Source organism: Fukomys damarensis, unplaced genomic scaffold (assembly GCF_012274545.1).
Source record: "Fukomys damarensis isolate Sample0158 unplaced genomic scaffold, DMR_v1.0_HiC HiC_scaffold_15, whole genome shotgun sequence".
Taxonomy (NCBI): domain Eukaryota; kingdom Metazoa; phylum Chordata; class Mammalia; order Rodentia; family Bathyergidae; genus Fukomys; species Fukomys damarensis.
Window position 1 is genome coordinate 8,680,153 of NW_022900927.1, and position 12,934 is coordinate 8,693,086.

The window sequence follows — 12,934 nt, forward strand, 5'->3', positions numbered from 1 at the left end:
ATGTTCAACATCACCGGTCATTCGAGAGATGCAGATGGGCAACCTATTTTTAATAAGCAGCCTAGATGAATTCTTACAAGACACATTTAAGATCCCCTTTTTTAGGACACATCTCTCTGTGTACACAAGCCTCACGTGTGCATACAGGTACACACAAGCAACTATTCTTTTGTGATTACTTATCTGCTTCAAGACTCTTCCATAGTTGATTTTTGCCAGCCTGTCCTCTTCTACTGATGACTTTTAAAGAGGCGAGGCACTAGCGATTGTTAATATCAGAACAAATAATGGCCTCTTCATTCAAACCTAAGGCCAGACATCAACAGGAACAATCAAGAAATGTGCTTTCTTTTCCACATATTTGTGAATGTGTCACGAAGATCCTCAGTGAGAGGAAACTGAATAGTCAGAGTTTACTTTCCGAGATCTCGCTGTCCTAAATTTTTAAGGTTTGAGCCCAAGAGCGTTTTCCTTATCGGAAATCAGCATCACGATGTGGATTCACTGATTCTATGCTGAGACCTCAAAAATAAAACCAAACATGGTTATACTAGCAACACATTTTGTAGCTGTAACTTGAAACTGCTGATTCTAATTTATTTCCTTTAACCTCCAATCTCAGCGTATACCAAGTGGGTGGAAAGCAAGGAAAAAGATAAAAATATAAAGGAGTTCCTTGCGCTAGTCTAAAATATTACATAGTTGAAGTTAATCCTGATTTCCTCCGTAGGACGAAAGACAGAACACCTACCAAGTTGCCTGGGAAAGCGAACGAACTATCCAAGGCTGGTAGCTATAATATCCTGTTAACCCATCCTAACTTGAGCTTCGGGTTTCCAATTCAGGGACTATCTTTAGCAAATATGTCAATCTCGGGGAACTTTTACACTGTTCTATGTAGTACTCTCATTTTCCTTGCCATTCCCCTTATTTTATCTTACGTTTAATTTGGAGGCAGTGAGCCAGTTTTCAGTCTGTTCATTCATGCCTGCGCTTCTCGGAGGGTTCCCGGGAGTCTTCCAGGAGACTCCCTTATCACCACATCGGATTTCTTTCCAATAAACCAGTTTTGCTTTTATCACCTTGAAACTTAGGATCGTGTTATTTATAATATGCTCTCATTTTCTTTTGCAACCAGGAATCTCAAAGGTGAATTTGCCGCTGAATTCTGAGTAAGATCTTATGGTTTATAATAATTTTATTACTGACACAGCTGCATTTTATTTTTCTTGCCTCAAAATTTCACGTTGATTTACTCATCTAGTCGCTATTATTTTGTAAGTGACTTCAAAATCTTTTTCATTTTCCTAACTTTTTTTGTCTTAAATTCCATATATTTATCAATTACAACATGTTTTTCAAAATATGTTTACACTGTGGAAGACTACATTAAGCTAAGTAACATAGGAATTATGTCACATACTTTTTATAGGGAAAACACTGAAAATCTACTCCTTGCAATTTTCAGCAGTATCATACAATGATAGTCACCACACTGTACAGTAAATCTCTTTTTTTGTTGTTGTTTTGTTTTTTGTTCTTTGAGACAGGATCTCACTACATAGTTGAGACTAACCTGGAACTCATTATGTAGCCCAGGCTGGTCTCGAGCTCATAGAGATCCTTCTGCCTCAGCCTGCCAAGTCCTGGGATTACAGGCACGCGCCACTGCGCCCAGCTAGATCTCTTGAACTAACTTATTCCTAATTGAAACTTGGTATATTGGACCAACACCTCCTTAACTTATTTCTTCCCACTGGCCCCTGGTAACCATTCACACTAATCCCTACATCTATGAGTTTAAGTTTTGTATGCTCTACATAAAAGTGTTGAATATTTTTTAGCATAAACTCATGTAGTAGTAGCATCAATAAGTACAGCACTAATACCTACAAAATTTACAGAGAACATGTTAAAGATCATAAGAAACAATATTAGAGTTACCTATGTTATTACTGTTATCTACATATTATCTGTACTATTTTTGAGTCATCTATACTACCATCTCATTGGACACAAATAAACATTATTATTGGTCCTTTGTACCCATGGATCTGAAGCTTCACCCAAATGAGGATGGAAAATATTTTTTAAAAATGTGTATCTGTACCAAACATGCAGACATTTTTCCTTGTCATTAGTCCTTAACCAATATAGTATAGCAACCATTTACACGACATTTACATTGTTACTGGGTATTGTAAGTAATCTAGAGATGATTTAAAGTGTATGAGAGGATGAGTATAGGTTACATGTAAATACTATGCCACTTATGCAAGGGACTTCAGAATACTCAGATTTTGGTACCCACAGGGATCTGGAACCGATCGCCTGTACATAAGGACATAGGTACTAAATGTAAATAAGACTTAAGAGTCCAGCCATGAAATTACTTTAGTAGATTAAAAAACACATTTGACAGAGCATAAAAACCAGTTATTATAAAAACATCACGAACTAAAAGAGAACTCCTTTAACTTTTTTAAGGAAATCTACCAAAAATTTATACCAAGAATGATACTTAGTGGTGAAATTCTGTGAACATTCCCATTAAAATCACGAACAATACAATGATGACTACAATGCATTGCTGGTTTTACTCAAGAAATCTTAATCGCTGCAATAGAAGATGGCAAAAAGGATAAAACTTCATTGTAAACAAAATGGCCCTCATTTGAAAACTCTAAAAAGGTTATTAAGGTACCTCGACCAACCTTACAGGGAAAAAAAAGCCAACAAGCTTCTTTTAAACATAGCAGTAAGCCACAGACTCAATTGAAAATACTTCTGACAAGAGCAAAAAAGTTTAAAATAAATGATAACAGTTTATAAAAATGAACAACATCTTCATGATTGTTGTAAAACTGCACTAATAGATACACAACCTCATTAAGTGGAGTGATACAGTTTCTATCATGCTAAAATTTTTCGATGAACTTTTAACATTTCCAAAGCTTAGAAGCTTTGCTTAGAAACAAACAATTCGGACCTCAGGCTGACTTAGTTGAAACAATGCACAATAATTTTAAAAGCTCATATGATCTAAAACCAATTGGTTGTTTCTTGTATTTACAAGTTTACATAAGAGTATACGCTAATTATATAAATAAGTTTGATTGGTAGTTTTTTAAAAGTCCATCATTCTGTAGTCTCTGAGCCAAACCTCTTCTGTCACACACTGAAAAGTTCTTAAGGTCAACCTACATGCACTCCTGTAATCCTAGCTACTTGGGAGGCTGAGGCAGGAAGATCACAAGTTCAAGACCAGCCCAGGCAATTTAACAAGACACTGTTACAAAGCTGGAAAATATTAAAAAATGGCTGTAGATGTAGCTTAGTGGTAAAATGCTTGCCTAGCAAGCATGAGATCTGGGTTCAACACTCAATACATTAAAAAAAATTCTTAAGGCCAGATATGAAATACAAATATATACTTCCACATGTAAACTTTTTGTCAATTTCAAGGATATAAAATTTCCATCAGCTTTTAGGAATGGATAAAAAAAAATCAAACACATATTTAGGTATTCAGGATTGCTTATACTGTATTCCTGCTGTTTAGATTCTTTGACCAATAACTGAATTATACCATCATGCAATCATGAATGATGAGGTAAGTGTAAGACAAAACAAAATTCAAAATAGAACATGTCTGCCACTTATTAGGAGTTCTAGAAAAAGGAAGCAGGAAGGAAGAAGCAACTGCGAACAAAAATAAGTAGGAGGAGTTGGAGAAATACATGAGAATTTGTTTTATTTAAAATACCTTTGCTCTTTACAATACAGATCAAACGTGTATGTGTGCTAATCATGTACTGTGCTAGACATTGCCGGCTGTCTATAAACAGTCATTCTTTTCTTCAATACAAAGAAAGAAAAGCCTAACTGTTTTTCAAGGACTGGAGATCAGGTGATTTGAGAGATAAATTGGACCAATCTTGACGAAGCTATGCCAATGAAGGAAACTCATTCACCTTGCCAGTAGTCCCCTGGATGTATAAGGGATGGATTTCAGGATGCCTGTGCATAAACAGCTCTATGCATGCACAAATCCCTGTAATAAAATGATGTATTTGCACATTTTCCTATATATTTAAAAGCAATTAAAGACTAGTAATTATATCTAAGACAATAAAACGCTATGTTAATGGTTAGACTGAATTGTTTAGGGAATAATGACAAAAATATATTCCTACATATGTTCAGTACAAATGCAATTTTTTTCCCTCCAGATATTTTCTAACTGTACTGGGATGACTAGATGTGGAGCCAATGGCCGTGGAGAGCCCACTGTGGTTGATTTGGGAATAGACTGGCAAAGACAGTGAACTGTAATGGGAAGTCTACTATAGAGGATCCTTCTCATCTCTCAGAGAAGAAAGAGCCATGAGAAAGGACATTCCCTCTTTCTTTCTTTCTTTCTTTTTTTTTTTTAGTACTGGGGATCGAACTCAGGACCTGGCGTTTATGAGGCAGGCGCGGTGCCACTGAGCCAAATCAGCAAGCCCAGGACATTCCCTCTTTCTGCCTCTGGCTAACTGGACTAGCAGCAGCCACTTTATAACCAACTAAGCCAGTTTAAACAGAACCAACATATTAAGAATGGAAGAGCAGGAGGATAGAGTGGCCTCATTAAGCCAATAAATTATCTCTGCAAGTACCTGTGCAATAGGGTAGAGCCTCCGTGTGAACCTGGTACCAGAAAGACTCAAGGAACAGAGCCCAACACCATGTTCCAGACGGGACGCTGCCTTTGTCTTTGATGTCACTTTTATTGTTCAGCTTATGTCACCTGGGAACTTTCTTGTTACAAACTAGAGCTGCTCCAACTTGTACAGTGACCAATTAGAATCTGTCAGTTTCCAAAGCCTGCACTCACTCTGCTGTACTTTGCAAATATAAAACTCCAAACTTACCTTAAAAACATAAATAAAGCAATACGGACTGCTTTATATTTAAAAAGGTTTCATCACTTAAAAAGATAATAGGAAGAAATCAGATTTAAGATTTAGTATGTCAGGGGAAAGGTCCAGAGAGGAATAAAGTTGTGTGTGTGTCATAGCACGTATGGAAGAGAAAAAAACAGAATGAGGGAAAGATTTCCAAAGTGGGCAAAAGTGACACACACATGTATGCATTCCTTCTGTTGTGATGGACTGTAATGCAGTCTGGGCTTAGGAAAAGAAGTTCTATGCAGTTAGAATCCTAGCCTGCGGTTCTAATATCCTAAGACAAAGATGGTGCTGGTTCCTAAAATACCTTGCCATAAAGGAGAAGGAAAATGAACAGCTTGACTGACAATGGAGAAAAGATGAGAAGTCAAGAGCATAGGTTCTGGATTCAAGACAAGAGTTTGAACCATGGCTCCACACTTGGATCAGTGGCCCTAATTTTGCATAATCATTTAACTTCTCTAAGGGTCAGCTTTGTCATTGATAAAGGGTGTGATGATGGGGGCGGTTTCAGGATGTGGTGAGAACTGAATGAGAAAACATAAGCAAAATGCACCTACCTGTAACACCTGGGTAAGCACACACCCACCAAATGCTAGTGCTTTTATATTTGTTGTCATTAATTATTAGTTTCCTTTTCTACCTAATTGCAAATAGCCAGGTGTGCTTTAAAGCATGTCTCTTCTGCCCCCACAGAAACCTACTGAGCCTAGGAGCCTGAGGACATTTCTGTTTCAATTTTTTTTTTATTGTTGTTAACATGCTTTGAGGGAACATGAACACAGAAAATAAAAGTTTGTTACATGATATTTCAATTCTGGTTTCACTTTCTTGCTTACGTAAAAAGTAGCAACCCCCCATTTTCTATATTGTAAGGAATAAAAAAGGGAATTAAAAAGAAAAAAAAAACTTACCCGCTGTTTTTCATTTGTGCCCTTTTTATTCGTCTCCTTTCTCTGTTCATCTTCATACACTAGAACAAAGTCAATTCTTCGCTGGCCATCATTGAAAAAGAGGGAGTCAGGTTTTCCATTAAATTCTTCCTGTGCAGAACAGAAAAATAGAATATAATAAAATTATTTTGAGAAGTGCTGATAATAAGGGTTTGTCTTCTATCTTTAATGGTTTCACTGATGTGCTCATTGAGAAAGAGAAATATATCCATTACTAGTTACATGACCAAGCAGTCCTGGCCACCATCATCTTAGTCCGTTGTCAGTGACAGAAAGTCTTTGAATTGAATAGTTTAAGATTATCACAAACGCACAAGAACATGTCAGTATTCTGTATGTAATTCAGTCATCCCCGAACTATTAAAACAGCAAGGCGATACCAACTTTGGAAATGAAGAAAGTAAGAAAGACTTGCCTAGTCAAAGGACCAAAGTTTATTTAAACATGAAAAAAATAAACGTAAGGTCAATACTGTTGAAAATTTTATCCTATTTTCTAATGTTCAATCATTTTTCATGATTTCTCTAGACATCATCTTATTTATTTATTTTTGGCTTTGTGAGACAGGGTCTTGCTATGAAACTCAGTCTAGCCTTGAACTCACTATGCCGCCCAGGCTGGCCCCACACTCACAGCGATCAAGTGCTGGGATTACAGGTGTGCACCACCACACCTAGCAAGACCTCACCACTTTAAAGACAGTATAATTTTATTCCTTCACAAATGCACAAGATCCACTCCTCATATACAAAAACCACTAGTTACTGGTGTCTGCCCTCAAATCCACAGATAATGTACCCTCACCCACAGCAAACAATTTTTTTAATTGTTTAAAAGTAGCAGTAATAACAAGTTAAACAAGTCACTTAGAGGATAAAAACAAAGAAAAAGTAGGAGAACACAGTTCTAGTACAATTTAAAACAATTATCTATTATCATATGGATCTGGATACAGGTAGATTAACTTAGTCTGAAGGTGGGTTTGTATTCTCACATAACTTGTCAGAATGCTCATGTTAATTCTGTTGTTGCTTAACAATCAGATTTCTGGTTAGCTGATAAGTAGTATTTTTTAAAATTTCATTTTCTCCCATTTAAAAACTGAGGGGAGACTGTACTGAGCCGTCATTTGATGAAACTACTTGTATGTCTTGTTCATTAAACATGCTTCATTCTCCTCTGTATTCAGTATCAATTAGCACAGAAATCACCTTATTTTACAACCACATCCCTTCCTCCTTGTTGTCACACTTTTGAGAAGCATTTCAGCAATACATACGCAACTGTTACTTGTTATTCCTTTGCTCTCTCCCACCATGGAGTGTGTGAAGGCTTATTGCTGTCAACTCCCTACTAAGTAAATTATTCAACATACAGAATGATGTAAGCTGCCTCCCTCCCCTCTCCAGTCTCATTCAACCAGATATTCTGATCGCCGATGGTGTGACTCTGTCTTCATGCTTTTCCTATCCAGGACACTGAATGTGCAGGAAAATATGACATAACAATGCTTAGGCTGATGCCTTTATCCAATTCTTTCATTTGCTATACTGGTTATTTAAAACAAATAAACGTTAAGAATATTTAAAGCTATAAGAAATGCTACGCCCTGTCTTTTTCATTTTGGCCATAGAGTTCTTTTAAGTACCTTCAATTTCTCTTCCTTTCAATGTTGGTGACAACCAGGTTGGCTGGCTACTAAAGGGAAACCGTGTATGGAAGGGGAAAAAACAGAGTAATTTCTCAGAATGGTAAAAGTAAGCAGAGTAGGGTGGAACACAGAAGAGCCTGGCCATATTTGTAGACATATGAAAAGCAGACAACAAGCAACTTGTTCTCTGTAGCCATTAGCAGAATCCTGCAGGTGCTTGTAGATGTGAACTTCCACAGTAATGGGACTGGGATGAGAATCACATCTGTGCTTGGCTCTAAGCGCTCTTCCGTTGTGTGGCCACTGCATGGTGGCACAGGCTGGTAGTTAGTATCCAAATATTCTGCACACATGCCTCTTGTGTGTGATAAAGGCCATGGCTCTGTTTGGAAGGAAACCCTAATGCGGTGGCAGCAGTTTCCTGTGTGAAATAAGTAGGTCAGACTGCCATGATACTATCAGAATGCAATGCCAGGGCAAAGAGTGCCAATCTCTTAATTCTGTGAAATCCGAGTTTCTCATCTTTTGGCAGAAGACAGTGGTACCGGGTGATTATGAAGAAGGCAGAAACTAAAGGCTTGGCTGTACAGAATATGTAACGGGAAAGGGAACTGGCCTAAATATAAAGACTGGCTTATGAACAAAAACACCTATTTCAAAAAGGGAGGGGGACCAGAGTTTTTCAGTATTAAGTTCCATTATAGACCTAACTCATGCAAGAGGACTTAAAATGACAGACAACTAAAAACTAATTATTCCTTTCCTCACTTTTTACTGTCTGGAGGAAGTAAATTTTTAAGTTTCTCAGAATAAATATTGATAATCTTCTTTAAATGACTGAGAATTCAGAGATGAATTATTCAAGTCCTGGCCCCCATGCCCTCTCTGTAAGTCTACTAAATTTTTGAGCTTGGGTCTTTTCTGCTGAGTCAAATGGCACCAAGATGAAACACTCAAAAAATGTGAAACCCACTTATTCCTGGTTAGCAGCTTAAATTTAAAAATACTTAAAGAGAAACTTTAAAATGGATCTAGTAAAATTGTCTTAGAGATCAGAGCTTATGTATGGCTACTGACTTTCCCATTGGGAAATTAATTCTTATGGTCAGCAAGGTAACTTTTATTGTTACCCTAAAGGTCTTGGAAAATGCCAAGGCAACATCAGTCACTAGTCTTTAATATTTCACCTTTCTCTCTGGAAAGAAATATCAAGCAAATGTCTAATCACATTTGGAGTCTGTAATACATTCAACCTGCTTATATGCATTTTCCCCTGGTCCTGAGGACACCAGATCCCACTATTCAGGATTCACTTACTTTCTACTGGCAACTTGACCTGATGCTGTACTCAAAGTTAAAGGCTGAAGCAGTTAAAAGGACTATCGATGTTCCTTGGTCATTACAGCAAAATTAACCAAAACAACACTGACAACCCGTGTAAACCTGAGCATCTCTGTCTTTGACTCTGGTTTTGACACTGCACACCTGAGATACAGAAGAGAATGCTCCAGCCGGGGATTTGGCTCAGTGGTTCTGCAACCTGCCTCACAAGTGTAAGGGCCTGGGTTCGATCCTAGCACCAAAAGTAAACAAACAAACAAACCAACAAACAGAGAAGAGAGTGCTCCATCTGAGCAAAGCAATGTCTGACAGCGAGAGTTTAGCTGAGGAGGGCAGAAAAGGGACTGGGTAAAAAGTAGGATCAGATGAGATTTACCCCTGGGATGTTTTCTAGGCTTCCTCCCCTTAGTCTGGCTTCTCTCCTTTTAATCGTTCCTTCAACAAAAGAACCCCAAAAGGCAAGATTTTTCTTAATCTAATCTGACCAGTAATGCACAGAGCAAAATTACTTGGCCCAGTGCTAATGTGAGTTTAAGAACATGGAACAAGTTTTTTGCTCGTTTTGTTTCACTGCTGGTAAGGAAGTATGTGTAGGTACCAGTCTTGTCCCTGGAGCAAGTTGAGTGTTCAGCACTGTAGGACAGTGGTTGAGAAAGTATGTCCGCATGGAAGAGAAACAACTCCACAGATGAGCATTTTCCACTCGGCAGGAAAATATCTCATAAGCAATCTCTCACCAAAATAAAACAGTGGTTCTTTTCCTTGAATATAATGCTTCATTAAATGAAGAGGGACTACATGATGGAGAGGTCTGTCTGCTGGTAGAGAAAGGAGGGCGGGCCTGGGGAAGGGACCTCCTGAGTCTAGATGCCCTGTGACCTGCAGCCTGGTCAGACTTAAGTAGCCCACCTTAATAAGCACTCCTCCAAGATCCCAGGCACCAGTACTTTAGGACTTCGTGAGTTCATAAAATACCTCGTTTCTCAACATTTGTCCAGTCTCACATTTTACACATGTCTTTACAATGGACCCTCAACCTTTTGGGAACCAAGTTCCACTTCATTAGGGAAGAAACTTGCCTGATTATTAAAAATGCTGAACTAAAATTATTTGTTTGAGATCTGGTTAAAAAGCAGTCACGTCGAATCTTTGCTTCAATTCTTATTTAAAGATGCCTGAAACGTGTACTGGACAGGAAGTGACAACAATTGTATCTCTGGAACTTTCAGATGACCTGAGACTGGGCATATTCCAGGCTTAATTGAGTGTAAGGAAAGTTTATTATTTAATAATAATGGTTAAGAAATTACACTGGGGAAAAGAACCCAAAATCCAATGTAAATATTCGGATTTGGGAACATAATCACATTTTATTTACACGCCATGTGGTTATGAATAACATATGATTCCTAAGTATTTTTCCTAACTGTAACAGAGTTCAGGCAACTCATAGGACAAGTAATAAGTGAAACACTTTTCCCTTTGCACAATTATGCAAAAATACGGTAGAGATGAGAGAGACCAGGTCAAATTTTATTGTAATACAATGCAAATTACAAAGAAAAATGACAAAACTCATGCCAACATTTGGGCCAAGAATGACAGGGATGGGAAGTCTGCAAGCTGAAGATGAAGAGACTAACGAGTATTATGAGATGCGGGGAGGGAGGGAAAGGAAGCAATATGTTAGAAACAGGGACACAGAGGTGCACACACACTGGGGAGCCACACGGGCACTTGTTTTTGACCAGACCAGGCATTCAGGAACATGTTGAAGTCAGGAGAAACGTGAAGAAGAGCAGGAGAAAAGGAGCTTATTCATGGCGAGGAAGGCATCTGGAAGTGAAGACCTCGAGTCTGTTTTCGGGACAGTGTGTTAGGATATTCCAATGGCACTGACTGTGATGACACCCAGACGATTTTTGTACAAATCACATTGGCTCCTCCCTGACTCTGGTTTTTTTTGTTTTGTTTTTTTGGTACTGGGAATTGAACTCAGGACCCTACGCTTGCGAGGCAGGCGGCAGAACCACAGAGCTAAATCAACCCCCCCCCATTTTTTTGGTACTGGGGATCGAACTCGGGACCTTGCACTTGCGAGACAGGCGTCCAAACCACTGAGCCAAATCCCTGGCCCCCGACTCCGTTAACCACACTGTGTACTTCTGAAGGCCAGTGCCCAAGCCTTGCTCGCCTTGAGTTCCCTGCTCAGCCTCTGTATGGAGCAGAAGCTTGTCCATTTTCTTTCTCAGAAGACAGAATGGTTTTCTTCTGAAGATAAAATCAGTGTGTATTCAATATAGGAAAATTGTGAACATACAGAAAAGGATCAAGAAAAAAATAAAAGTTATATGTTATCCTATTTCCCAGAGAGGAAGTGAGATTTTTAAAATTTTGAAGACATCTTTTCATCCTACATGCTTGTGCACACACATTAACCGCAATGGTACGATACTACACATTCTGTTTTATAAACATCACAGACATTTTTCTAGCTTTATATAAAGCTCTGCATCATCGTGTTTAATAGCTGCAATATAATTTAGTTAAACAGTTCCTCCACTGATGAACACAGAAGTTGCTTCCAATTTTCTGCTTTTATAAACACGGCTGCAAAGGCTCCTTTGTACATATGTATATGTGCACATGTTCAATTACTTTTTCGTTAGGCTGAATTCTGGAAGCAGAATGTAAGTGCCACGGCCTTTCTAAAAGCTTCTGATACAGCGGTTGCTTAACTGTCACTGAAAATACTTATAAAATCAACACATCCACCAGCAGAGTATGAGAGTGTCATGTTCCAACTTCACTAGATTAACACTCTTTTCTGCTCTACCCTATATCATAGTCAAAATAATGTAATTTTTTTTTCATTGATCCCTTTTAACTAGAGAGCACTAACATTATTACTATGGGGCTTGCCCAAAGGCATCACTATTTCTTTGAGTAATACATACTGCTATCCTTGAGCTCACCGAACTATCTTCTTAATCACTTGTTAATAGGTTTTCTTGGCTTTTGCTGATGAGATTCTAAAGATCACAGAGGGAAAGGAACGAGTGTGCAAAAGGCAATAAAGAATAGACTCACAGGACTTCTGGTGGTTATCTAGGAACCTTTGTTAAGTGGAGGAAGGCACCAACACCTTTTCCAAGGTGAGCGTGCAGGGAAGGGTTAGGAGAGGGGCCTCTGCATCCCAAGCACCTGAGATGTGATTCAAAGCCACTGTGGATTCTGATACCCATGAGCACAGAAGGATTGTGCTGCCTGCTAAGACACCCTCGGAAGGCGGTACAACCCGAAGTGGTCACCAAACACAAAACAGGGAATAATGTATAATGGGACCTTAGAGCATTCATTTCTACCAAATATGTCCCAAAACAAAAGAGAGAAATAGGGCACTGTCAGCCAGCCCTGTCAGCAATATTGATATTTCCTCTGCAATGTGGACATTTAAAAGGAAGGTATCATGCTAATTTTAGATGTTACCTGTAGAACTACCAAATATCAGTTATTTATTGTTATTCATATATTTCTCTAGATCACCTACTATTACTCACTTGGCTTATAATGATACCTGTTGAAAGTTAAAATTGATATAAAAATTTTGTTTAAAAGTCTATTTTATCCCAGTAAAGGGCTATACCTAGTTCAATTTATATCAGCCAGTTGTTTGATAAATATTATTTTTCTGCCTTCAGTTCAAAAACTGGTTTATAAGAATGGCTATTCTTTGTGGCAGGAAAACGAGGATGCACAGATGTTCCCAAAGCACACGTGTACACACACACACACACACACCTAGATGACTCATTTAAAACAATGCAAAAACAAAGAGCAAAATAAAAGACAATAGGAAATAGGGAGATAGATCTCTCTCAAATGGGAAAGGGATTAAGAGATGGCGGAAGGGCAGAGGAAGTAGAGAGACAAAGGATGAAAAAAGGAAGTGAGGTGGTGCTATGTACATGTAGCAATCCCACACACAGAATATAAATATTTCTGTTGTAAACATTCACCAAAAAAAAAAAAAAAAA

General features: G+C 38.2%; 1 protein-coding gene across 1 annotated transcript in view; it reads right to left on the bottom strand.

Moving 5' to 3' along the window:
• Window positions 1–12,934, bottom strand: part of Ano6 (anoctamin 6) — a 199,669-nt gene that overhangs the window by 77,613 nt on the left and 109,122 nt on the right. The window contains exon 3 of the mRNA XM_010638370.3: window positions 5,867–5,995. Within this exon, the coding sequence (XP_010636672.1) occupies window positions 5,867–5,995 (129 nt within the window). The remainder of the gene's footprint in view (window positions 1–5,866; window positions 5,996–12,934) is intronic.